Raw genomic sequence first — 24,680 nt, 5'->3', positions numbered from 1 at the left:
CCTTTGTTGTCTGGCTCAGGCTGGTCCTGGGGCTTTCCAGGGCACCCCGCTGCAGGTGGTTCCTTTAGGACTCCTGTTGTGGTGAAAAATGATCGTTGAGCTTCTGAACTATTTTTGATCTTCTCAAGAGCAGCTGTTTCCTAAAGGGGCATTCTTCAGCTCTGTGGGGACATACCCGTTTAAAAACACAGGCACACAAAAAATTTCAAACAACCCCTTCTGAAAATCTAAATTTGCCCTATCTGCTCATTCACTGATGTTTCAGGTAGCTCTCACACATGAGGAGTGACCTCCCTCCCAAGAGCCATATTGACTCAAACCCCAAGTGCCCTGAACTTGACCCTTTTTGTTGTTGTTGCTGTTGTGGGAGCCTCATCCCCTCTAAAAACATGACTGAATCTACTGAGTGATGAATGCTGTAACAAAGGGAGTTTTCAGTTATTCTGCTTTGGAGCAGCTTAGGTCCAAAGGAAGAGTCAGAGACTTGATGATTTTACTGGTAGCACCAAGAAACACCTGTGTGTGTCTGAAAATGTCACCTTTAGTTCAGACCTGTGTGGAAGCAAAACAAGTCTCCCATGGGAATTTCTGCCCTTGCAGCCTTTCTGCTTCTCTTCCAGCCCCTGTGGATGCCATTACTGTCACTCCAGGGGTTGGTAGTGTTGTCTCAATGCTGTCCTGTTTCTCTTCAGGCTTGGGATTTGATCTGTGCACATTCTGGTGGATGCTGGTCACTCTGAGTATTACACTGTCACTGCCACCTTCCCCTGGAAGCTGCCCACACTTTGTTCACAAGCTCAGCCTATTTAGGCCTTCCTATAAAGCTTGTACCCTGAAAAGTAAGGTGCCACAGATATCCTTCCTTGTATCGGTTTATAAGATACTGTTAAGCCAACAGAATTGCTTATCCTGGGTTTTCACTTCCTCTACTGTATTCCTCTGGAATTCTAGCCTAGAAAGACATGTCTCTTTGTCTTAACCTTATTCCCTGTTTCTATGCACCCTGCTTGAATTTGGCTTCACTTCTTAAAGATGTCCTGTTTCCTACCTGAACTTTATTGATTTCTATCTTAGTGTTTCCCTAAGGCTGCAGAGTTTTAGTGATTTAACTCTTGCAAGATACACTCCTGAGCCTCTTCTGGACTACCTCTCCCCAGTCTGTACTTTTAAAACATCACCCATATTTCATCTGAGGTGCCAGGGAACTGTTTGCACTTCAGCAGAGCCTGTTCACGTATAGACTCAGCTATTCCAGAAGTTCCTCCAGACCTGAACAGGTGCTAACCCTCTCCCACATTCCTGCATCTTCAGTCATGCTTCACTGCTTCTCTAATTTCGTGACCACCTTTACTTAAGGAATCTCAGGCATTTCAGAGATGTCCAAGCCCAGACATCCTACCACAAATAACCTGGACTTCACCTTCTTAACTGACAGCTTTAATTTTGCTTCCTGAATTCCTCATCCTCACCCAGTTGTTTTTATCCCTTAGCCACCATTGCTTTTTGCCTGGGGCTCTCAGAGGAGCTGTCTAGACACTGGAGTGCCATTTTGCAGCGTGGCAGGCAGTTCTTCACTAGCACTATAAACTAATACTGAATTGTGGTCATTGCCATCAGCTGGAATAGCCTGGGCTCAGGAACACCAGACCATCCTCTGGAGCTTACTGGCTGGATCCTTTCACCCTCCTCACATTGCTCCCCATCTACCCTGAAACATTCCTGCTAAATGATGTGGGATAACCTTGAGCCAGAGCTGCTCTTTGATGTTCCTTGCCATGTACCCTCCTGTGCCCGCCTGGCTGCAGGGGCTCAGCTGCTCCAGCTCCCAGGCCCTGCTGTGTCTGAGCCTGCCCTTGGCCTGTGCTGGGAGCAGCAGGGGCAGGGCAGGAGCTGCAGGAGCCAGAGAGCCCCCCCTGCACTCCTGGAATTCTGTGTGTGCTACAATTCCAGAATGGTTTGTGGTGGAAGGAACCTTAAGGCCCATCCAATTCCACCCCCTGCCATGACAGGGACACCTCCCACTGTCCCAGGCTGCTCCCAGCCCTGTCCTTGGGCACTGCCAGGGATCCAGGGGCAGCCACAGCTGCTCTGGGCACCCTGTGCCAGGGTCTCTCCACTCTCCCAGTGAACAATTTTTCCCCAATATTCCATGTCACCCTGCCCTCTGACAGTGCTCTCTCCTCTCAGAGTTCTCCTCTCACTGCTGGTGCGTGTTCAGATAACTACAAGAATTTGACTTCTGGCACCCAACAAACAAGTTATGATGTAGATCTCACTCCTGTCACTTTATTTGCATACCCCCAAGTCCCCACTGCTAAATTTCTGGGCAGATTTGTGTCTTCCTCACTGAACAATGTATCCTGTTCTCTCAGGCAGAAAGTGATTGGCTATTCTTTACCAGAAGTTCTGTGTGTACCTGCTACAAGAAAACAAAAACTTAATGTAAATTATTGACTGTTCCCCTAAACCCTCATGAATTCTTAAATCCAGTGGTTGTTCCAAAGGTGTTCTGAGAAGTACTAGGATACTTAGTATGAGGCCAGAGATGAGGCCTGGGGTGAAAGGAGGCTGTCTTCTCTCAGCGCATTCCTGACAGCACATGTTGTCTCACTGTGCTGAGACAGATATGAGGAGGAAGAGACAAAATCCTGCAGGTTGAGTTTGGGGAAATGTGAGCTGCTCTGGGACAGATTTTTGATTGCTCAGTCCTCATCTTGCCTTTCATGCTTTCTCTTCTCCAGACTTTGTTCCAGTTATCCCCAGAAGCTGCTGGTCCCTGTCTGGATCACTGACAAGGAGCTGGAGAATGTGGCTTCATTCAGGTCATGGAAGAGGATCCCTGTGGTGGTGTACAGGTAAATGCAAACCCAAATTCCCTCCCCCAAAGCCATGACAGCTGCCATGTCCTCACAGTCTTGCAGGGGCTTTGGACAGGGATGGCAGGAAAGCTGTTTGTGCTTTGCCTCCTGCCTGCTCCCAGGGCTCCTTCTCCCAGCACCATCTGCAGCAGGGTGTTTTCCAGAAGAGAGAAGCAGTGTTCCAGAACTGTCCTTTGCTGTTCTCAGTCAGATTTGAAGGTGTGGGTGACTTTCCTCCTACAGGAGATGTTGCAAGATGAGGTCAAATTAAAGTTCTCTCAGAGTTTCAAAATCTTTCCACACGTTGGTCCTTGTCTGGCTGCTACTTTGAAAAGAAATCTGAGCCAAAAGGAGCCTGCTGGGTGCCCTGTGCTCAGCAGGGTGTGCAGGCCTGGACAGACCTGGGAATGCCCAAATCTGCAGCTTCTCACAAGGGGCAGTGGAGGGGCAGCTCTGATCTCTGCTCTTGGATGACCAGGGACAGGACCCAAGGGAAGGGCTGTGTCAGGAACATTTAGGGTGGATCTCAGGGAAAGGTTGGGTGCTGGCACTGCCCAGGCTGCCCAGGGAATGGTCCCAGCCCTGAGGCTGCCAGAGCTCCAGGAGCTCCAGGGATACCCAGGCTGGGATTGTTGGGGTGTCTGTGCAGGGCCAGGGGTTGGACTGGGTGATCCTTGGGGGTCCCTTTGAGTTTAGAATAATCTGTAATCCTATGAAATATTCCCTGACCTTGCTTCCAGAAATAATCTAGAGGGGGATGCAGGAGGCCATGCAGTCAATGGAGCAGGGCTCTGCAGAGTAGGGGCTGGTTCCTAACCCTAACCCTAACCCTAACCCTAACCCTAACCTAAATGTATCTCCCAGGAGACTGATGTGTTTGAAACCAACAGCAGGCTGATGGAAAGAGGCACCCAGGCAGTTGTGCTGTTGTAAAATCTACATTATGGTTTGTAGCCTTAGACTGTGTGTTAGCAGTCACCAAATCCAAATATAAAAATACCTTAAAAGATCAGAGCTGAATTGGAAAATAGGAAAGTCAGGAAGGAAAACCAGTGAATTTACAGGTACCTTAACTCTGTATCAGCACACTTCTTGGCTTGCTGTTGGATGTGGCAAAACACTGTGTGTTCCTTCTGGAACTCAGCTCTGCAGCAGAGTGGGAATGAGCACAGCTTATCGGATGGAGCCTTTCCCTCCTTGTAGCCAGCTCAGCTCAGAAGTTAATTGTATTTGTGATTCCTTTTGCTAAAAATGGCCTGGTCCTGGAGCTTGTCCCACTGTGCCTACCCACCCCAGGGCAAAGCCATGTCTTTTTCCTACTCCAGCAATTATTTTGTTCCTTGCTTTACATCTCTGTAATGGTACCCAGTAATTTATGAGCTGAGTACAACCCTTTGCAGCCTGAGATCAGATTAGAAGACGCTGACAAGTGATGTTACAAGATGAGGCAAGTGCTTGCCCATGTGTCCCTGATTTTCATGCACTTTTTTTAGTCTTTGCCCTCAAGATTGAAGTCTTTGGAGCAGGAGGGTCCTTGAGGGTCAAGGCTGCTTCTGCAATGCCTTGTGCTGTGTGGAAATGAAAAGCCTGACACTCAGCTCCTCCTCCTCACTTGGAGCTCAGGAGAGAATGGATGGGTGCCTGCATCCCAAGGGACTCTGACAGACCTCAGAGCTTTTGAATAAGGCTGATCTCACTGGGTCCCAGTCAGAGCTGTAAAACATGACACCAAAGGTATCCCATTATCAAATTTCTTGAAAAAAGTATAAATTAGCTATTAAGTAAAACAGAAATTCAGGTCTCCAGCTCAGTCCTCAGTGGAGATGCACAGGAGAGATGCAGAAGCCTCCAGGCACAATCCACTTCTAAAACAAGGCAAAGGATGCAATCAATTATTTAGCTAAGTAGAGAGGCAGTCGGGCATGGTGTGGCAATTCTGGCTGTGTCTGCTCAGCCCCCTTGAAGAGACCCTGGGCCTGTGGCAGCAGGAATGCTCCTCCCCATGCTCAGCATCCCCTGCCAGGGGACAGCGGGCCCTGCTCCCCCCCACGGCTGAGCCTCGCTCTCGGCTCTCACATCCTGCCACAGTGAGACAGGAGTTTATCCCAGGGATGTGGAAATGGAGCGTTTATACACACACATCTCAGCTGGGAACCTTCAGGCTCAGCTCAGTAAACCCTCTCCAGGCTCTTTCTTGTGCTGTAAACCAAGCTCCTTGACTTGTCCAGGAAATAACAGAGATACTTGGGAGATCATAGGATCATGGAATGATTTGGGTTGGAAAGGACCTTGAGAATTGTCTACTTCCAGCCCCCCTGCTGCTGCCTTCCACTAAACTATGTATTAATCCATTGTGGAGGATTGTTGGAGGTTAAATGGCATGTGCTGACAGTATCAGATGTGCTCTAGCCTTGTGCTCAGAATAGTTCTGTGAGGAAAAACTCAACTGATAAACTACAGAGGCACTTCATATTGCAGCTTTGGACCATGAAAGGGTCTTGAGTCGTTTAGTCAAAACTAAACTGAGGATCCCTAAAGAATCATTTGCTCCATATTAGTTAAAACACTCTGGCACTTTCTGACATTCCAGTTTCAAGAAAGAAACTTTTTCCTTTGAGAAAAACCTCCCCAAAACTCCCACATAAGAAAAGGCCTTAAATGGCTCCTGTGCTGGTGCTGGGGAGATGTGCAGGGAAGGCAGAGTCGGGTTCTGGTGCTCCCCTGCCCTGGGAAGCTCCTTGCAAGCTCATCTGTGGTTTTGGTTCCTCTGCTGGCACCTGCTGTACTTTCTGCTTGCTGGTGGCTTCACACGCCCTGGTGCTGCCACATTTCCTTGTTTGCTGGCAGGTCACCGTGTCCCCTGAAGGTCCCCAGCCGTTGTTCAGGGCTCAGGGGTTTGTGTTACCAAGAGTTCTGTGAGTTCAGCGCGACCGTGGCGACACGGGCAGCTTTGCAGCTGCAGTGCCCGCGCCCTGTCCTGTTCCCCAGGCTGCCTGCCGGGAGCAGCCCCTGGCACAGCACCTGCCCTTCCCAAAACGTGCTCAAGCTGTCTGGGAAAATGTTGCTTGGCACAGGCCAGGAGCTGTGGGTGGCTCACAAACAGGCTTGGATGATCACAGGCTGGTGCTTAAGTCCACACCTTGGCTCTGTTTCATTTACTACTATAAACAAAGCCTTTGCTGCTCTCTGTTATCCATCCTTGAGTGATCCTGAAGGCAGGAATAGATCTCCTGGGAGTGACTGCTGTGCAAGTCACCTTGCAAAACAGAGCAGCACTTCAAGTAAAGGGTCCCCACGGTGTTTTGACTTGGCCAGACATGAACATTATTTCTTTGGAAGGCTTCAGTTTAAAGTCTTCGTTGTTATTATCTGTGAGATCTCATTAAGGAAGCTACATAAACTGACAGAGGGCAGGGTGACATGAGATACTGGGAAGGAATTGTTCCCTGTGAGGGTGGTGAGGTCCTGGCACCAGGGTGCCCAGAGCAGCTGGGGCTACCCCTGGATCCCTGGCAGTGCCCAAGGCCAGGGTGGATGGGGCTTGGAGAAACCTGGGACAGTGGAAGATGTCTCTGCCCATGAAGGGGGTGCAATGGGATGGGCTTTAAGGTTCCTTCCACTACAAACCATTCCTTGACTCTGTGGTCTCCAGATAAATGCTGCAGGAGGGGTGGTGGGATGGTTGAGCATGGTTGGTGTGTGGGTCTGGTTCAGGGCTGTGGAGTTCATTTTCCCATCTCCAGGAAGGACCAGGCAGCAGGAGCAGCACCTCAGGATGCTGCAGGTAACAAATGAGACAGGGATGCAGGTGCTCTTTCCTGGTGCATCTTCGGAGCATCTGCTATCTTAGATTTCTTACACCCATTTGGGAGAATGGGTGACTGTCTCATGGTCACTTGGTGAACCTGCCACCAAGTGTTGGAACCAGTTGGTAGTTCCACATTGCGCTGTGGCTGTGAGTCCACTCTGGTTTTGTTTGTTGTCCAAGAAATACTTGTGTTTCTGAAACATGGCATGGCCATTCCAGTGCTTGCTTGTGTCTGTGCCACCCATCTCTGGAGCTTGGTTTAACTACAACATGATCCTTTTTGAGAGGAGTTTGTGTCATTTTAGGATGGTTAAGATGTGAATCCATAATATTTTATTTCTTACTCCTTTCCCAGTAACTGTTAGCACATCCTTAACCTTCTTGCTTCTCTTGAGCACCGAGTTGAGGCTTTTGAGAGCTTCCCAGTGACTTCAAAGCCTTTGGGATCTGCACCAAACTGCTCCATGTCACAGCTGCGGTTATGCTTTGATCATCTGTAAATACTCTTCACTTGTAATGCTAAATTTCACACTCTCTGGGTCATTCTCTATCAGCAGCTTTGTCACATCACAGTCCCTTCCCTTCCCAGGCCAGTTGGGAATGACTTGACCAGTGTGTTCATGTGAGAAATGCACTGATTCCTACTTCAGATCTCCTTGTCAGTAAGCACAGCCAGGGAAGGGTTCACATTTAGGGGTTGTTGATAAACACCAGCTCAGGCCTCCACCCAGAAACTCCCTGGTCTGATGCCAAGTGAGCTCATCTTCCCAACTTACAGGTGATATGTGAAATGGTTTAACAATGGGTCTGGAATTGGAGGAAGGAATAAAATAAGGAGAAGGAGAGAACAGAGCAGCCTTAAAATCAAGTGGAAGCTGTCCCTGTCCATGGCAGGGGGGTCAAACAAGATGATCTTCAACCTCCCTTCCAACCCAAACTATTCCATGATTCTATGAAATAACTAATACTTTCCCAAAAAATATTCCATTCTATTTCATAGAATGGACAAGACCTTCAAGATCCCAAGTCCCATCTCTGACTTCTATTTATATATATTTATATATCCTGTAACCTATAAATATATAAAATAGATATTATTGTATATAGATATGACTGTATTTATAAATTAAACCATAATGATTTTAAGTTCTTCTCTCTGGTTTATAAATACAGGCATATCTATATACAATAATATCTATTTTATATATTTATAGGTTACAGGATATATTAATATATATAAATAGAAGTCAGAGATGGGACTTGGGATCTTGAAGGTCTTTTCCAACCTACATGATTTTATATTATTGTAAATAAAAGTATGAGGCTGGTTTAGCCTCTCTGTCAGTGCTGAGGTGATGAAAAATGGTTGTTTCACTCCTCGATGAGAGTCAGTGCTGTGGATGGAGCAGCTGCAGCCAGGAGAGCTCAGCTGTGGCTGTGCACAGGGAGCTGTCCCGGGCCGGCCCCGCACCGCGGGGGCTCAGCGGGCTCGGTGTGTGTGTCCCTGCAGACACGTGCGCAACGGGGCGGTGATCGCGCGCTGCAGCCAGCCCGAGATCAGCTGGTGGGGCTGGCGGAACGCCGACGACGAGTACCTGGTGACATCCATTGCCAAAGCCTGTGCCTTGAACCCCGGCGCCAGGGCGGCGGGCGCCGCGCCGCAGGCCGGGAGCAGCGACGGCAGCGAGCCCTGCGACGCCGACTTCGGTGAGATGGCTCCTGCCAGCCCTCCTCAATGGGGACATGGCAGAGGGGCTGCCAGCCCTCCTCAACGGGGACATGGCAGAGGGGCTGCCAGCCCTCCTCAATGGGGACATGGCAGAGGGCTCCTGCCAGCCCTCCTCAACAGGGACATGGCAGAGGGGCTGCCAGCCCTCCTCAATGGGGACATGGCAGAGGGGCTGCCAGCCCTCCTCAACGGGGACATGGCAGAGGGGCTGCCAGCCCTCCTCAATGGGGACATGGCAGAGGGCTCCTGCCAGCCCTCCTCAATGGGGACATGGCAGAGGGCTCCTGCCAGCCCTCCTCAATGGGAACATGGCAGAGGGGTCCTGCCAGCCCTCCTCAATGGGGACATGGCAGAGGGGCTTTACCCCAATGTCCGGGGGCAGAACACACCCTGGCCCCATTGACTGTGGTGTGTGCTGGGCTCTCTGGGCTCACGGTGGCACTGGGGGGAGAGAGGGAGGTGCCACGAGCTGAGTCCTTGTGTGTCCCTGCAGACTCGTCCTTGACAGCGTGTTCGGGCGTGGAGAATGCAGGAACCCCTCAGAAGCTGCTGATCCTCGATGCCAGGTCCTACACGGCAGCCGTGGCCAACAGGGCCAAGGGAGGAGGCTGCGAATGCGAAGGTACCAAGGGCCAAGAACATCCCAGATCTTCCTCTTGAGCCTGGCAGTGGCTCTTAGGGCACAGCTGGGGAGCGGGACAGCATTTTGGTGCTTGGTCCCTGGGAGCATGTTCCCACACAGGGATCTGGAGGGGCTGGATCAACATGCCAGGGCCAGTTGGATGAGGTTCATTAAGGCCAAGTGCTAGGTCCTGCATTTGGTTCACAACAGTGCCACTGGAATGTTCCAGGCAGGGGCAGAGTGGCGGGAAAGCTGCCCAGTAGAAAAGGACCTGGAGGTGCTGGTTAGCAGCAGCTGAACATGGGCCTGGGTGTGCCCAGGTGGGCAGCAGGTCAATGACACCTGAGCTGTACCAGCAATAAAGTGCTCACAGGGCAGTGACAGTCCCCCTTATCTGGCCACTGGGGTCACTTTTGTGCCCATCAGGACAAGAAAGACCACAAAGAGGGAATGGAGCTAGGGAAGGGTCTAGAGCACAGGAGCAGCTGAGGGAGCTGGTGAAGGGGCTTAGCTTGGAGAAAAGGAGGCTCAGGGAGGACCTTCTGGCTCTGCACAGCTCCTGACAGGAGTGGGCAGCCAGGTGAGAGTCAGGCTCTGCTGTTCCCAGGGAACAAGGCACAGGATGAGCAGAAGTGGCATCAAACTGTGCCAGGGGAGGTTTAGGTTGGATATGGGGAAGATTTCTTCAGTGAAGTGTTGTCAGGCCCTGGCACAGCTGCCCAGGGCAGTGTTAAGAGTCCCCCTCTGTGGAGGGATTTAACAGGTCCATGGATATGGCACTTGGGGACATGGTGGCCTTGGCAGTGCTGGGAAATGACCGTGTGAGTCAACCTGAGTGACTCAATGAACACCAGGGGTGGTGTGGGAGGGGTGGCTGCACTGGGGTGTGGAGGCAGTTGCTGCAGTAGCAGCAGAGTTGGATTTGATGACCCTTGTGGGTCACTTCCAGCTCAGAATGTTCTGTAGCTCCCTAGCTCTCTCTAAATGTTCCTGTCTCTTGTGTCAGAGTATTATCCCAACTGTGAAGTTGTGTTCATGGGCATGGCCAACATCCACTCCATCCGGAACAGCTTCCAGTACCTGCGTGCTGTCTGCAGTCAGGTGCCAGACCCCAGCAAGTGAGTGACTCTTCTCTAGCTGAGTTTGATGCCATATCTGTCAGTAACCTGGGGGGGGGTTTCCACTCTGTTTTCCTTTTTTTATCCCAGGTTTCTAACTAAGAAAATGGAGGGATGGGAAAATGTTCACAGCACTTGAATGCTGCTGATTTCGATCCATTAATCCAGATGGGATTGTGGCACTGTCTCAGTGTCAACTGGTTGTGTGTATCCTCTGGGGGTTTCTAAATTTTGGGTGTATTTGAGAATAATTAAATTTGGGGTTGGATTTTTTCCCTTCTTCCCAGGCTCCCTGAGTCCTCTGGGACATGTTTTAGAAAAGACTGATTTTTGCTGAGGACTCCAGGAAAACTGAAATTAAAATGTTTGGTTTTTTTTCTTCACTAGAGAGCTAAGGAACCATTCTTGCCTTTTTTCCCCTTTGCAGCTGGCTTTCAGCCCTGGAGAGCACCAAGTGGCTGCAGCATCTGTCTGTCATGCTGAAGGCAGCAGTGCTGGTCTCCAGTGCCGTGGACAGGGAAGGGCGTCCGGTGCTGGTTCACTGCTCCGACGGCTGGGACAGGACCCCGCAGATTGTGGCGCTGGCAAAGATTCTCCTGGACCCTTACTACAGGACCATGGAGGTAGGATTGTGTTCTGGTGCAGTGCATGTCTGTTCAAAGGCAGCTTTTATCCTGGAATCCCCGTGGAAAGGAGCAGCACTGCGTTTGGGAATAAGCTTAGTGGTGTTTTTGAGCTGCTGTGGTGGGTGTTGAGTTTTCCCTGTTCTCTTCCTGCCTGTTTTGGGTGAACTGTTCGTCATTCCTCTGCCCAGCCTGGGGAAGTGCCGTGGGAAATATCATCTTGTGCTCAAAGTTCAGCTGCTTCCCTGCTCTGAATTCTCTGAGCTGGTTACTGCACAGACATAACAACTGTTAGTTTGTGTCTGGAAACCTTCAACCCTGGTGAGCTTTGCTCCCAAACCAGGCACCGCAGTAGCCTCCTTCCCAGCCTTTACTGGTGGATGGGGCTTGCTTTGTCCTGCCACATGTCCTCGGCAAAGTCTCTGCAGCTGTTTTTCTTTTAATCACAGGGCTTCCAGGTGCTCGTTGAATCAGACTGGCTGGACTTTGGTCACAAGTTTGGGGATCGCTGTGGTCACCAGGAAAAGGTGGAGGATCAGAATGAGCAGTGCCCAGTTTTTCTCCAGTGGCTGGATGCTGTGCATCAGCTTTTGAAGCAATTTCCCTGCCTCTTCGAATTTAATGAAGCTTTTCTGGTAAGAAATACATGTGAGCAGAGAAAAGGGAAGGTCATGATGTTTTACAGTACTGGAGTTGAAAGAAAGGGGGTCTGCAGAACCTGGGACATTGTGATGTGATCACAGAATCCCAGAATGGTTTGGGTTGGAAGGGAACTTAAAGCCCATCTCATTCCATGCATCCCCTGCCATGGGCAGGGACACCTTCCACTAATCCAGATTGCTCTGTCCAGCCTTGGACACTTTCAGGGATGAGACAGCCACAGGACCAGGTCTCACCACCCTCACAGGGAACAATTTCTCTGTAACATCTCATCTAAATTTGTTTTCTTTTAGTTCAAATCTGTTCTCCTGTGAAGGGGTGGTGGAGAGTTTGTATACTCTGGTTTTCCTGAATCCCTTCTCCAGTCACTTTCCACCCCAGGGAATTCAGATGCCAGCAGCAGCACTGGTTTGATTTGCATATCTCAGAGCTATATGGGTCTGAAATGTTTTTTAAAAAATAGAGGAAAAAAATTAATCTCTGTCTTACCAAAAAATGCAGGACAAGGTTCTAGAGAGTCATTTGGTTCTAGAGGGATGGGTTTGGTATCAGCTGAGTATTACTTTCCCTTCATTTGAAGTGATCCCTGTCCTGCCCAGTGTGGAAGCAAGGACAGCAGTGAGGTCACCCAGGGCAGGCAGTGCATGAGTCATCCCAGAGGAGGGGAAGCCATCTCGTGCAGGCAGGAGCCCCCTTTTCCCCTGGCTCTGAGTGTGGCTCCCCCTCCCCGCCGCAGGTGAAGCTGGTGCAGCACACGTACTCCTGCCTCTACGGGACCTTCCTGGGGAACAGCCCCTGCGAGCGCGAGATGCACAACATCTACAAGCGCACGTGCTCCGTGTGGTCCCTGCTGCGGGCTGGCAACAAGAACTTCCACAACCTGCTCTACATGCCCGGATCCGAGCAGGTCAGTGGAGCTCCTGACCCCTCTTTGCAGGCTTTTCCCCTGGCAGCCCCTGGGGAGGGGCTAAGGGGTTTCCGAGGCGTCGGGCTCTGACCACGCTGTTGCAGGTGCTGCATCCCGTGTGCCACGTGCGCGCCCTGCACCTCTGGACAGCCGTGTACCTCCCGGCCTCCTCGCCACATCCTCTGGGACAGGAGGACATGGACATCTACATGCCCCCCGGATCTCAGAGCCAGGACTTCAGTGGCAGGTGTTTGGACAGGTAAGAGCTTAAAGCTTCAGGCTCAAGGTGTTGCATACCCACAGATCTTCCTGCCCTTCTTGTAGTTTCTTGTAGTTTCTCTGTTATTGTTCTCATCTTCCTTGTAGGAGCAAGAGCTCTATAGCAGTGCCCCAGACACTTAGAGAAAGAGTTGAGGTCCCTGCTGCACCCCAAAGGCAGGAGGCCACACTGTGGTGTTGTGCATTTCAGCTCCTGTAGCTGCACTGCCCATCTCCACTGACCGCTGGAGCTGTAATGGGGAATATTTCCCTGTCCTCATCTCAGTTTTGAGTGAAACCAGGGAAGTTTTGGGGGGTTTATTGTAAGATTTGCTTTGGTTTTGGGTTCTAGATTACCAAAGACAAGATCTATGGATGACCTGCTCTCAGCCTGTGACTCCAGCAGCCCTCTGACCCGCACATCCAGTGACCCCAACCTGAACAACCACTGTCAGGAGGTGCGGGTGGGCTTGGAGGCCCGGCATGCCAACACTGAAGGGGGTGAAGGTGCTGCAGTGACCACAGGAGAGGCACAGCCCAGGGAGGAGGAGGAGGAGAACCCTTCCCTGCAAGGCAGCAGCCATGCTGAGCACGAAGGACCGGGCAGGCAGCTGGGCAGCCAGTCTGCTCTGCCAGCCAGTAGTGTCCCTGTGGAGGTGGAAGAGGGAAATGGAACACTCATGGAGGAACTGGATGGCAGAGGTCCAGATCCTAATCCTTCTGGACAGGAAAACAGTGACAAGGTTTCCACCAGTTCTGGAAGGCATTTGGAAACCTGTCCTCAGGAACCTTTGAAGGCTGCTGGCACTGTGTCCAACAGAGGAGGCTGTCCTAAAAGAATCACCACCTGCCCAGACATTTCCAGCCAGGAGTCCCTGGCACCAGGCACCCCTTCTCAGGACATCCCAGGCCCTGCCCTGGGTATCCCATGCCCAGATGCAGACAAGGGCAGAGGTGATGCTGGCCAGAGCATGCCCTTCGAGGAGCCTGGCCAGCCGGGGAGGGTCCTGCTGGAGCAATGGCGCAAGCCCATTTCCCAGAGCCAAAGCAGCGAGTTCTCCTTCCTGGGGTGCAATTGGGACAGTTTTCAAGGCATGGTGACATCGCTCCCCAACGGGGAGCCCACCCCCAGACACCTCCTCTCCTATGGCTGTTGCAGCAAGAGGCTGAGCAGCAAACCCCTGCGAGCCCCAGGCCTGTGCCTCAGTGGGCCATGGTCTGGCAGGGAAGGTGGGAAGCCCTCAGCCTGTGCTGGCCATGTGAGCGCACATTTCGGGAAGCCCAGCCGTTTGTGGCTGCCCTGTCACCTGAAACAAGCCTCTGGTCCCAAGCACCTGCCGCCAAAATGTCCTTCTCCCGTGCCTCCTGTGTACCCGGATGACGACGGGCTGCCCTTCCCCACGGATGTGATCCAGCACCGGCTGCGGCAGATCGAGGCCAGCTACAAGCAGGAGGTGGAGCAGCTGCGCCGGCAGGTGCGGGAGCTGCAGCTGCGCCTGGACATTCGCCACTTCTGCGCCCCTCCGGCCGAGCCCCCCATGGACTACGAGGATGACTTTGTGAGTACAGGCCGCTCCCGCCCCACGCCGGGTCCCTGTACCTCTGGACACCTCCCTCTCCAACACACAGCTCTCCATACCTTTTGGGGGGGTGGGAAAGATTGTTCCTCTGTCAGTTGTGTCCCTGTCCTGGCCATGTCCTCCTCCACCCAGTGGTATCTCTGCTGCTTGAGGACCAAACTCCTACACACTCATGGATGCTTTGCCCCATGTCTGGGGGCTCGGGAGCCACCTGGGTGCCCCTCACCAGCACACAGGGTGTGTGGAGCAGGGCGTGCCCTGGAGTGTGTGCCCAGCAGCAGAGGGAATTGGTGACCTGGTCTCCTTTTGCAGACGTGTCTTAAGGAATCAGACGGCAGTGACACGGAGGATTTCTGTTCGGACCACAGTGAGGAATGTTTGTCAGAAGCAAGCTGGGAACCTGTGGATAAGAAGGAGACTGAGGTATGTGTCCCATCATGGAGCTGTGATGCAGTGGGAGGGAATGTTTTTTGCACCTGACCTGGGTGGGCACAGCTGCAGAGAGTGGCCTGGAAGTGAGGCAGTGAGCATGTCCTTGACACATCTCTGCTGCTAATGGCTCAGGTGGGGTAGGCTCACTGTGAGGTGTGGCCCAAAGCCACCCCCAGTTTGCCCAGAGCTGTCACTGGGGGGTTACAGATGGGAGCTAACTGGTGTCTGCCCTAGGTCACGCGGTGGGTCCCAGACCACATGGCCTCACACTGCTTCAACTGTGACTGTGAGTTCTGGCTGGCCAAACGGAGGCACCACTGCAGGTAAAAATGTCAGTGCTCAGTGCTCTGGGCCCATCCTCCCCTCGGCCTGGTGTCACAAAATGCCCCTCTGCCAAGTCTGTTCCCTCCAGCTCCCAGGAGAAGCTTTTAGGTCTTTCCACTACATGCCAGGCCTCATCAGTTCCCTGCAGAGTTCCATTCTACATTGTTCTTGTTTCTATTTTTCCAAGGCCTTTGATCCCTTTCTGGGACAGCAGTGAGTCCCTGTCAGCACTAGCAATTTGCTTGCACTGCTGACCACAGTATAAAAAACATATTTACAATCCTCAGTCAGGCTGGTGCTTTGCCCTGACCTGGACCAGAACTTGCTGAAGTTCTGCTGTGGTGGTCTCAGCTCTCTTCTCACTGGTTTTCTTGCTCCTTGACAGGAACTGTGGGAATGTGTTCTGTGCTACCTGCTGCCATCTGAAGCTGCCCATCCCTGATCAGCAGTTGTACGACCCTGTCCTCGTTTGTAACTCCTGTTTTGACCATATCCAAGTGTCTCGTGCCAGGGAGCTCATGAGCCAACATATGAAGAAACCCATTGCCACAGCTTCCAGCTGAATGCCAGACAAAGGACCTGTCTAAGCCCAGCCTTTTCTCTCATGGGTTTGAAGGGTGACTCTGCCTCCAGGGTAACTGTGAAGGCCTTTGGTGCAACACTTGAACACCAAGCTGGAATGCACTGTCTGCAGCAGCCTCGCTGCCGGGCTGGAGCAGAGGAGCTCAGATCAAAGTTTGCTGTGTCCCCACCCCGGAGCTGGTGGGCCCGTGTGTTGTAGCCCTGATGGCCTAGGGCTGAGAGAAGATCACAACCTCTTCCTTTTGTGGTCTGGAAAGCAACGTTTTCACACCTGTTTGCCTGTGCAAAGTCCCCCCAAAGCAATAGAAAGGCATGTTTAGAACCACCTCCCCCTCCAAAGGCAGGCTGCTGTGTAAGAAGGAAGAGGGCAAGCTCCCGATGGTCCCGTGGGCATTGGAAGGGCCTCAGCCTGGAGCAGATCTGTAGATTTTCTTCCCATGAGTGTGATTTGCGATCAGCTTGGTGAACAAGACTCACTAGCCATCACTAATTGATTTTCTCTCGGGCTCTGAAGAGAAATTCATTCCAGCTGAAAAGGGCTGAGCAGATCGTGCCCATTTTCAGGCTCCGCTGGGATCAGTGTCGCACTGGACTTTGTCCCTGCCCCCAACACCACGGGGAGATGGGAGATTGGCTTTTCACTTCTGCTCTGCCCCTTTGCTTTGTCTGCGGTTGTGCACAGCCTGGTGCTAACACAGGAATGGCACCCTGATCTTCTCCTGGCATGGAAACAGAACTCATGTTCCTGTGTTGCTCCTCCTCCCCTTTTCTGCCCTCAGCTCTTCACTTCCTACTGCTCTTTATCCTGAAAACTTGATACCTTGAGGGTATAGGCCATAATGTGTTGTTTTACCTCCTGGAATGTGCTGTCTGGTGTATGTGAGGGTTTCAGTCCAAATGCTGCTATATATTTCTGTGCACTTAATGTAACCCGAAGAAGGGAGAATGAAGCATCGATACCAAATTGGGGGTGGGGAAGGACACTGGCTGACATAGACACTACGGTCTGTGCTTTTCACTTTAGGATGTACAGCTGCAGTGAGAACCATGACGTGTGGCATTTGTTCAGTGGTGGAAACAATCTCTCTGACTTGCCCCAGTGCTACCTGAAATGCCTCTTGAATTTGACTTCTTTTTTGTCTCCTTGTACAGTGGTCAAAGTTCAGAGTTGCCAACTTGTAAATGCCTCTCTGCTTCTTCTTTAAACTAGAGAGCAGGAATCCCAACTCATCCTAAGGACAAAGAACTGGGTTTAGAAAGGAAGAATGGTTTATAAAGTGGGCTTCAGTGGGCTTGTAATCCCTGGATCCCTTGAGGAGCATCCATCCTGCCTCCTCTGTAAGGCATCTGTGGATACTAGTCAGGAAGAAGAGTTTGAAAGTGGAGTGTTTCTTTGCAGAAATGTAGGTTTTCTTTCCAATATATTCTGCACTTCAGGAGCTGAGACTTGGTTTGTGGCAGGGAGGACCTTGGTCTGCTAACAAGGCAAAGGACTTGACTCTGTTGTGATCTCCCAGATCTTGCAGTAATGGTTTGTCATCTCCATCAGGAGGAATGAAATAAGGACCCTTTCCTGCACTTTGACTTGTCAGCCTCTGGTTTTGTGTAAGTGAAGCTCATCTTCTGAAGACCCTGTACTTAGACTGTGCTTCTTTTCCATACTGGGAACAAACAACGTGGCTCTGGGAAGAGAAGGCACCTTGCTTCAGGTTCTCCCCTGCCTTGTACCTTGCAGTCATTGCTGAACATGAAAGCGTGATCATTGGCCTGGCAGAAGGAACTTGGATTTGCTCCTGTTTTGCACATGTTGGAATGACTGCAAGTGATGAGGAAGCCAGAAACCAGGTACTGCTGGCCCTCCCATTCAGGCCATTAGTCCAAACTGCTTTTAGCTCTTGTGAGTCCCAGCGTCACAATGTGCTGGCAAAAACTCCAGTCAGTTTGATGGCATTGTGACAAACAAAATGTGCTGTACAACTCGATACAGTTGAAATAAAATCTCTATATTAGTGCTGCTGGGTTTGGCCCCTTCTTTCCTCTGTGGGGAGTTCTGCTTGCCCAGGGTGTTTCAAGCTGCTTTCCCCTTGATTAAGGTGCATTAGGGATTTAATATCCCTTCTCACAATCAGAATCACAGGTAGGGCACAGAACACCTCTGCCCTCTTCCAAACAAACCTGCAGGATGTCCTTCCCAGGATAACCAGGGCCTTCCAGCCTCTCCTGTAAGGACTCAAGGAGCTGTTTTCTTTCTAAGGAAGCACTGTTAGGCAGGATTCCCTGCTGTGAGGAAAGGCTGAGAGAGTTGGGATTGTTCACCTGGAGAAGACTCTGGGGAGACCATAGAGCCCCTCCCAGTATCTAAAGGAGCTCCAAGAGAGGGACTTTGGACAAGAGATGGAGGGACAGGACACAGGGAATGGCTTCCCACTACCAAAGGGCAGGGATAGAGGGGATATTGGGAATTAGGAATTGTTCCCTGTGAGGGTGGGCAGGCCCTGGCACAGGGTGCCCAGAGCAGCTGGGGCTGCCCCTGGATCCCTGGCAGTGCCCAAGGCCAGGCTGGACAGGGCTGGGAGCAGCCTGGGACAGTGGGAGGTGTCCCTGCCATGGCAGAGGTGGCACTGGATGGGCTTCAAGGTCCTTCCAACCAAACCATTCTTTGATTCTATGATCCCCTCACTCCTCACTGATGTTTTCCTACCACCTGTTCCAGGTGGTCAGGGCATGGCGGTCCCACCTGTGGTGGGTGCTCTGCCACAGCAACACTGCTCAATATTAGTCATGACCAGCATTTTTGCAGGAAAAGGCCATTTCTTATTAACTTCCATCTTTAGCAGTCCCAATGTCACCTGGAGAGGCAGCAGAAGGCTGACTGGTGGGACCTGTTGGCTTCTTATTCCCAGCAAGGAAAACACCACAGCACAATTCCCCCATGCACAGTTAAAAGATAAATCATTATTTATAAACAGTATTTATTAAGTAACAAGCTGCTAGGACACTTGTGGCTAGTGGCACGTCAGCCTGGCCACCCCAGCGAAGAGCACTGAACTCTCCTGCTTATTAAGCATGGAGGGAAGTGTTATCACCACAGGAACATAAAGCCCTCGTTGCCAACACGTTCAACCTGAGGTAATCAATATCTGCCGAAATGGGTCTGAACCCAGCACAAACAGGGACATCAAAGCCTTCCCCATCCATGCACCAACTGCCAGGAATCCTTGGTGAATTAACAACTGGGGCTGCGTGTGATGTGCCACGCTATCTCAGCAGCCACACAACAAAATAAACACACATTTCAGTGTAGTGAGAAGCCAGGTCAGGCTGGCAAGGGCTGGGGTTACTCAGGTGTGTTAATGGATAACACTGAAATGGCCAGGGATGTGGAGGAAGAAGAGGAAGAGGAACGTGATGTGTGGCCTTGTGAACTCTATGAGTCCTGTGCAGGAGACAGTTCAAAGTGAGGGACACAGGCAGGAAGGATTTCCGAACTTTCTGAAGTGTGTGTCTGTTTTCAGTGATAGTTCACACATTTCACTCCCAAAATCTTGGGCTTCTGTGAAAGTGAACTTGGGGTGCTGCCATTTATTTATGGGACCTCTGGTGTCTCTGTGTGTCCCTAGATAAAATAATTGTCTGTAGATGAAAGATGCTGCATGCATCCTCCAGTATGTTTAAAGTTATCATAATTTGAAACAAAAAAAAGTTGACAAAAGCAGTGCACAGCTTTAGTCTCACCAAGCTTAGGCTGCTCATGCAGCTTCAGAATCACAGAATAATTAAGATTGAAAAAAAACCCTCTGAGATCACTGAGTCCAACTGTTCTCCATCACTGCCAAGGCCAGCACTGACCCATGTCCCCAAGTGCCACATCCGCACGGCTGTTAAACCTTTCCAGGGGCGAGGACTGCACCCCTGCCCTGGGCAGCTGTGCCAGGGCTGGACAACCCTCCCAGGAAGGAATTTCCCCAAATCCCCCCTGAGCTGCCCTGGCCCAGCCTGAGGCCGTTCCCTCTGCTCCTGTCCCTGTTCCCTGGAGCACAGCCCGACCCCCCCGGCTGTGCCCTCCTGTCAGGAGCTGTGCAGAGCCACAAGGGCCCCCTGAGCCTCCTTTGCTCCAGGCTGAGCCCTTTCCCAGCTCCCTCAGCCGCTCCTCATGGCAGCTCCCATTTCCTGCCATATTACCTCAGCCCCACCCTCAGGGCGCTGAGCACCCCCGGGCCTCGGCCAGCGCGGGAGGGCGATGTGGCCTGAGGGGATGGCGGGGCTGTGAGGGCTGTGAGAGCATGGCGGGGCTGTGAAGGCTGTGAGGGGACGGCGGGGCTGTGAGGGCATGGCGCGGCTGTCAGGGGATGGCGGGGCTATGAGGGCTGTGCGGGCACGGCGGGGCTGTGAGGGGATGGCGGGGCTGTGAGGGCACGGCGGGGCTGTGATGGCATGGCGGGGCTGTGAGGGCTGCTCGGGTCACCCGGGGAAGGGAAGGAGTTGTTCTCCATGCAGGTGCATGTGCAGGCTCCCGGGTCAGTCTGTCCGTAGCCTGCAGGTCCATGTGCTGCTGTGACACCTTCACCCTGCTTCCTGCAGCACCATCCACCTTTAGGACTGGTCAGAGTATCCTAATCCTTATTTTTGGTTATTGTTTAAGAGCAGGAATTCCCATCTGATTCCTGACGTGTTTTCTGTGGTATCTGTGGGACTTCATCTGTAATGTCAAGAAAATAGAACTAAGCATTTGAGAAAGCAAAAAACTAACCTCAATACCAAGTTAGGAAGAATTTAAGTTAAGATTTGGTATCAACATTGTTAAGATGAAGATGAGTCATTATAGACTTCAGTGCAGCCTGCTCTGCCTGATGCACTGCAGGGCAGTGGTCGAGCAAACCCTAGGACAGGACCTTTTGATTTTTTGGCCTCTCTTTCTATGGGATGCAGCTTTAGGGAGCTTTGGTTCTCAGAGTTGCAGTTTCTAGAAAGGCAGAACAAGGTAAACATTGGGTTTCATGTGCAGCCAAGTTCTGACATGGTGACAGTTCCCTGTCCTGATGATTTAGGCATGGCTTTGCTGTAAATGTGAGGTAATTTGAGAGATAAAAGATATTTTTGTTTGCAAAGCATCAGTCTGTTCCAAATGTCTTGCAACATGGAACTTTCTGTTAAACATCCAGGAACAACTCATGTCAAGCAATTGTTCCTCCTAGCTTGGCATCCTGTGGTTTCTTGTTGATATGCTAAAACTAGACAATCATAATTTCCCCATCCAAAAGAAAAATATAAACAAGGGAATTCTCAGATGTCTGGTCATTCTCTGTTAATATATGGTAAAAATACTAATTGAAATTAAAATGTTTACTTTCTGCTCTTTCTGAGCAGGAAATAATCAGTCCTAAATGTTAACTCTTAATAGATTTTCAAGACCAAGTTGTATTTATTTAGTGAATTTTAATGATTTAATGTGGACTTGCAGAATGATGACTGTAAGTTGTCCATCTTGAGTTAGTTTCCATCGTAGAATCATGGAATGGTTTGGCATGGAGGGAACCTTAGAGCCCATCCAGTTCCACCCCTCTGCCATGGGCAGGGACACCTTCCACTAGACCAGGTTGCTCCAAGCCCCATCTAAGCTGGACTGTCAGAGGACAGAAAGAGGTAAATGTGAGGCTATTTTTAAAAATTCATTTAGAACTCCAGGGTGAGAAAGCCTAGCTGCTGGATGAACCGTTTTGGTGTGAACTATCCTGAAATTCGTGCTTGGCATGTGACATCTCTGCAGAAAAGGCACGAATGCAGGTGTGTTTGTAGGAATTCAGCAAGCACAGGGATCCTGGGTGTTGCTGACAGTGACTGGACAAATTTACTACAAAGTGTCACAGCTTATGAGCTAATTTAATTAAATAATCAGCAAGAGAGGAAGTTAAGAGAAAAATAAAGAGAGTATCTACAAAATGGCAGTGTTGGATATTTTTGTCTAAACTGAACTAGTTGAGCTGACTGGAAAAAAAGTGGACTTTGAATTTTTATTCTTGAGAAACTGCTTTGTCATAAAGTGCTGTCAGGCTCACCCAGAGGATTTGCCCATTGCTTCTCCCGAAGCTGTCCAGGAGCTGCTAGCCCTGGAGTTCTGGTGAAGCCTGGCTTTGTGATTTCAATGGGTTTTTACCACGGTGTCAGGTTTAACACACATCACTTTGTGAATGACTGCTCTGCTTTAGTGGCTCCTACACCGTGGGGTTTCCGTGCGTTTCTGAGCACTGCTGACTTGTTCCTGAGGTTGGAGGAGACTGAGTGTCCTCCGGCCACTGCAGCACACCGTGAGCTCAGGGTGGGGACACAGCCTGCTCCCGGGCCAGTGCAGCACGGGTGGTCCTGCTCCCCCTGAGCTTGTGCAGCCTCAGCTCCTCTTGCTGCCTTGCACTGCCTGGGAAAAGTCTCTCCCCAGCACCCGTTTCACTGGCTCCTGTACCCCTTGCAGCACTGTGGACTCAGGGCGCTTTTATTCCTTTCTTTCCATGCTTTTACACAGCAACCTCATCCCAGAGACAGGAACATTCCCAAACTTTCCCAGATAAAGGAGTTTCCACTCCGGCTGCACTTCAGCAATGGGCTCAGCCCACCTCCACTTTTGTTCTCCAGCTCTGCACATCCTCAGGGCAGGACTCAGGTCCATCAGGTATGAAAAGAATTTCTGTACTTGCTTGTCAGAAAGAGAGTTAAAAGTGATATTTTTGCATATATTTCTGCAGAGCTCTGTCGTGTGTATATCTCAAGTGAGAATTGGATAGAAATTGGAAAGTCTAAGCAGAAGAGAAACCTTTGAAGCCAAAAGGTTCTCTGTTTGGTGTTCCTGCCCTTCCTCCAGATTTTGATCATTCCCTGGTAATTTCCAGACAATCCCTGCTGAGGATTAAGGGCAAGGAGAAAAACATTTGTCCGCAACTAGTCACTGTTAGCCTAACATTAATATTTTTTTTAATTAAGCAAAATTAGGACAATAAAGAACTGATGACACATTGAACAGTTCTCAGTCTCATGTTTTCCCAGGTTAAGTTTTTAAAGGCAAAGATTAGTCAAAAATATTATGTAGAACAGTTCATTCTGCTAATACTTCTTTTTCTTGTCTAACTTCTTTATGTTGTATTTTTTATGCACTGAAGAGCAGAAAGTACAAAAATAATGACTTCTTGCTTTCATCCAAAATGGTTCTGCTAAAATTTTCAGTCTCACTGAAATATTTTTATTCTTCAGAAGAGAAGCTGAAACAAGTTACTAAAAAAAAATTCTGTGAGGGTGGGCAGGCCCTGGCACAGGGTGCCCAGAGCAGCTGGGGCTGCCCCTGGATCCCTGGCAGTGCCCAAGGCCAGGCTGGACAGGGCTGGGAGCACCTGGGACAGTGGGAGGTGTCCCTGCCATGGCAGGGGTGGCACTGGATGGGCTTCAAGGTCCTTCCAACCCAAACCATTCTTTAATTCTGTGATTTCGTGTATCCCTTAATCTCTCAGCTCTCCTTCCTTCTCTGCAGTGTTACATACAGAATGCTGAAAGCTTATTAATTCTTGTGTTCACATAAAAACATTCCCTTCATCTTAAGGACACAGCACCAAAATTAGCTTATTTGCAAAGTAATACTTCAAATATGTATTTCCTAAGTGAGGGGAATAAAGGATATATTTTCAATCTTATTCTTGACTCTTTTCATATCACTGTTGAAGTCTCAGTAAATTAATTCAAAGTAGAACTTTGTGAAAAGGTTTCTTTTTATGTGTGTTCAAACTTCTTCGTTGACTTCAGCAACAAGAAGATTTCTCTGGGTTTTTCACTGTGTGAGCAGTAAAAGAAAAGATGCCCACCTGGGTCTTTTAGAACATAATTATTTGAAGTTTAGTTCTGTTTGCTTTCTACTATTAGCAAAACCTTTGCTAGAGGTAGGGCTGGATCAGAGAAATGCAGTGAGGCTTTATTATCAGAGAATAACGAAAAATCAGTCAAGGGGCTATGTGAGAAATTGGAGTTATTGATTGCACCTGACCTCTCAAGTCCAGTCATGCCTTCAAATGCATCAGTGGCCGAGGTTCTTTTGCCCATGATCACCTTTGTGGTGAGTGCTAACCTCAGAGCAGTCGTGGTGCTCTGATTGATACACCCCTGCTAAGATAAATAATTGTCTTTCTATGCAGGGCTTAAAATTCACATGGCCAAAAGGGGATTCTTAAAATAAGAAGCAGCTGAAAACATCTGCTTTAACACAGCGTGAAGAGCACCACATTTTCCCTTGAGAAAAGCAGAATAGCTGCATTAGTAATGCACTTGCAAAACTCGTTGTAGGATTCATCTTGCCTAAGATTCATCTGAATGTGTAATAGTCAGTTGGATGTGCCTGGGCTTGCACAGAGATTGCACAGAGAGTCAGTGGAGAGAAACAGGCACCTCCCAGAGCTTGAATCACTCCAACTTTCTTAGATGGATGCCTTTGGAAGACAATTAATTTCTTTCTGATGAGCCTATTAATTCATCAAGTGTGCAGGGAGTTGACAGCTACCAGACCGCTGGGGCTGTGGCAGGAAGGCATTAATCCCACCTGGCTGTCGAAGTGCAGACAACACTGTCTCTCCCATTTTCTCTTCTTGAAGAGACTTTCTTCATTTCAGTGAAGAGATCATTTTCATTTTCATCAGTCCTTTGGTTGGTACAGAACCAGAACTTGCAGATTTTGTATCCAGACCCATTCCGAGTGTTCATTGATCAGGCAGGAACAGGCACAGCTGCATTCCCTAATTTCCTGCACAGCTTTGAGTTCTGTTAATCCCAGATGAGTAACTACCTCCCCTTAAGCATAGCTTTTGGGCCTGACTTTATAAGTTCCCAGTGGAAGGATGGTCTTAAATTACTTCCTCAGTATTTCCCATGTAGTGTGTGCTTGAGTGGGATGGATGATGCTGGAGAGGGTCTGTCTTGTGCTGAGCTGGTGATAATCCCTTTTTATGCCCGTTCCCACCCTCACTGCCTGGAAATGATCTGGACATTGCTTCAATTTCCAGCAGATCTTTGGAGAAATGAGGTAGCACGTTCTACCTCGAGGTTGGAACACATCTGATGCTGGTCATGTTGGATTTGCATTTATTATTTAGAACCATAAAAACATGGAATGTGTTGATTTGGGAGGGACCTTAAAGCTCATCCCATTCCAC

General features: G+C 50.1%; 1 protein-coding gene across 4 annotated transcripts in view; it reads left to right on the top strand.

The window, feature by feature from the left end:
• Nucleotides 1–17,512, top strand: part of MTMR4 (myotubularin related protein 4) — a 57,361-nt gene extending 39,849 nt beyond the window's left edge. For all 4 annotated transcript variants that reach the window (XM_064729128.1, XM_064729129.1, XM_064729130.1 and 1 more), the window contains 12 exons: nt 2,742–2,855; nt 8,177–8,373; nt 8,889–9,017; nt 10,024–10,135; nt 10,563–10,758; nt 11,208–11,393; nt 12,155–12,325; nt 12,430–12,584; nt 12,936–14,142; nt 14,476–14,586; nt 14,830–14,918; nt 15,305–17,512. In XM_064729128.1, coding sequence (XP_064585198.1) covers nt 2,742–2,855; nt 8,177–8,373; nt 8,889–9,017; nt 10,024–10,135; nt 10,563–10,758; nt 11,208–11,393; nt 12,155–12,325; nt 12,430–12,584; nt 12,936–14,142; nt 14,476–14,586; nt 14,830–14,918; nt 15,305–15,482 — 2,845 coding nt within the window. In that variant the 3' untranslated portion in view covers nt 15,483–17,512. The remainder of the gene's footprint in view (nt 1–2,741; nt 2,856–8,176; nt 8,374–8,888; nt 9,018–10,023; nt 10,136–10,562; nt 10,759–11,207; nt 11,394–12,154; nt 12,326–12,429; nt 12,585–12,935; nt 14,143–14,475; nt 14,587–14,829; nt 14,919–15,304) is intronic.
• The last annotated feature ends 7,168 nt before the right edge of the window (nt 17,513–24,680 follow it).

Source organism: Zonotrichia leucophrys, chromosome 19 (genome assembly GCF_028769735.1).
Source record: "Zonotrichia leucophrys gambelii isolate GWCS_2022_RI chromosome 19, RI_Zleu_2.0, whole genome shotgun sequence".
Classification (NCBI taxonomy): Eukaryota; Metazoa; Chordata; class Aves; order Passeriformes; family Passerellidae; genus Zonotrichia; species Zonotrichia leucophrys.
Note: the sequence above shows the minus strand (reverse complement) of the source record. Positions and strands in the feature narration are given on the sequence as shown.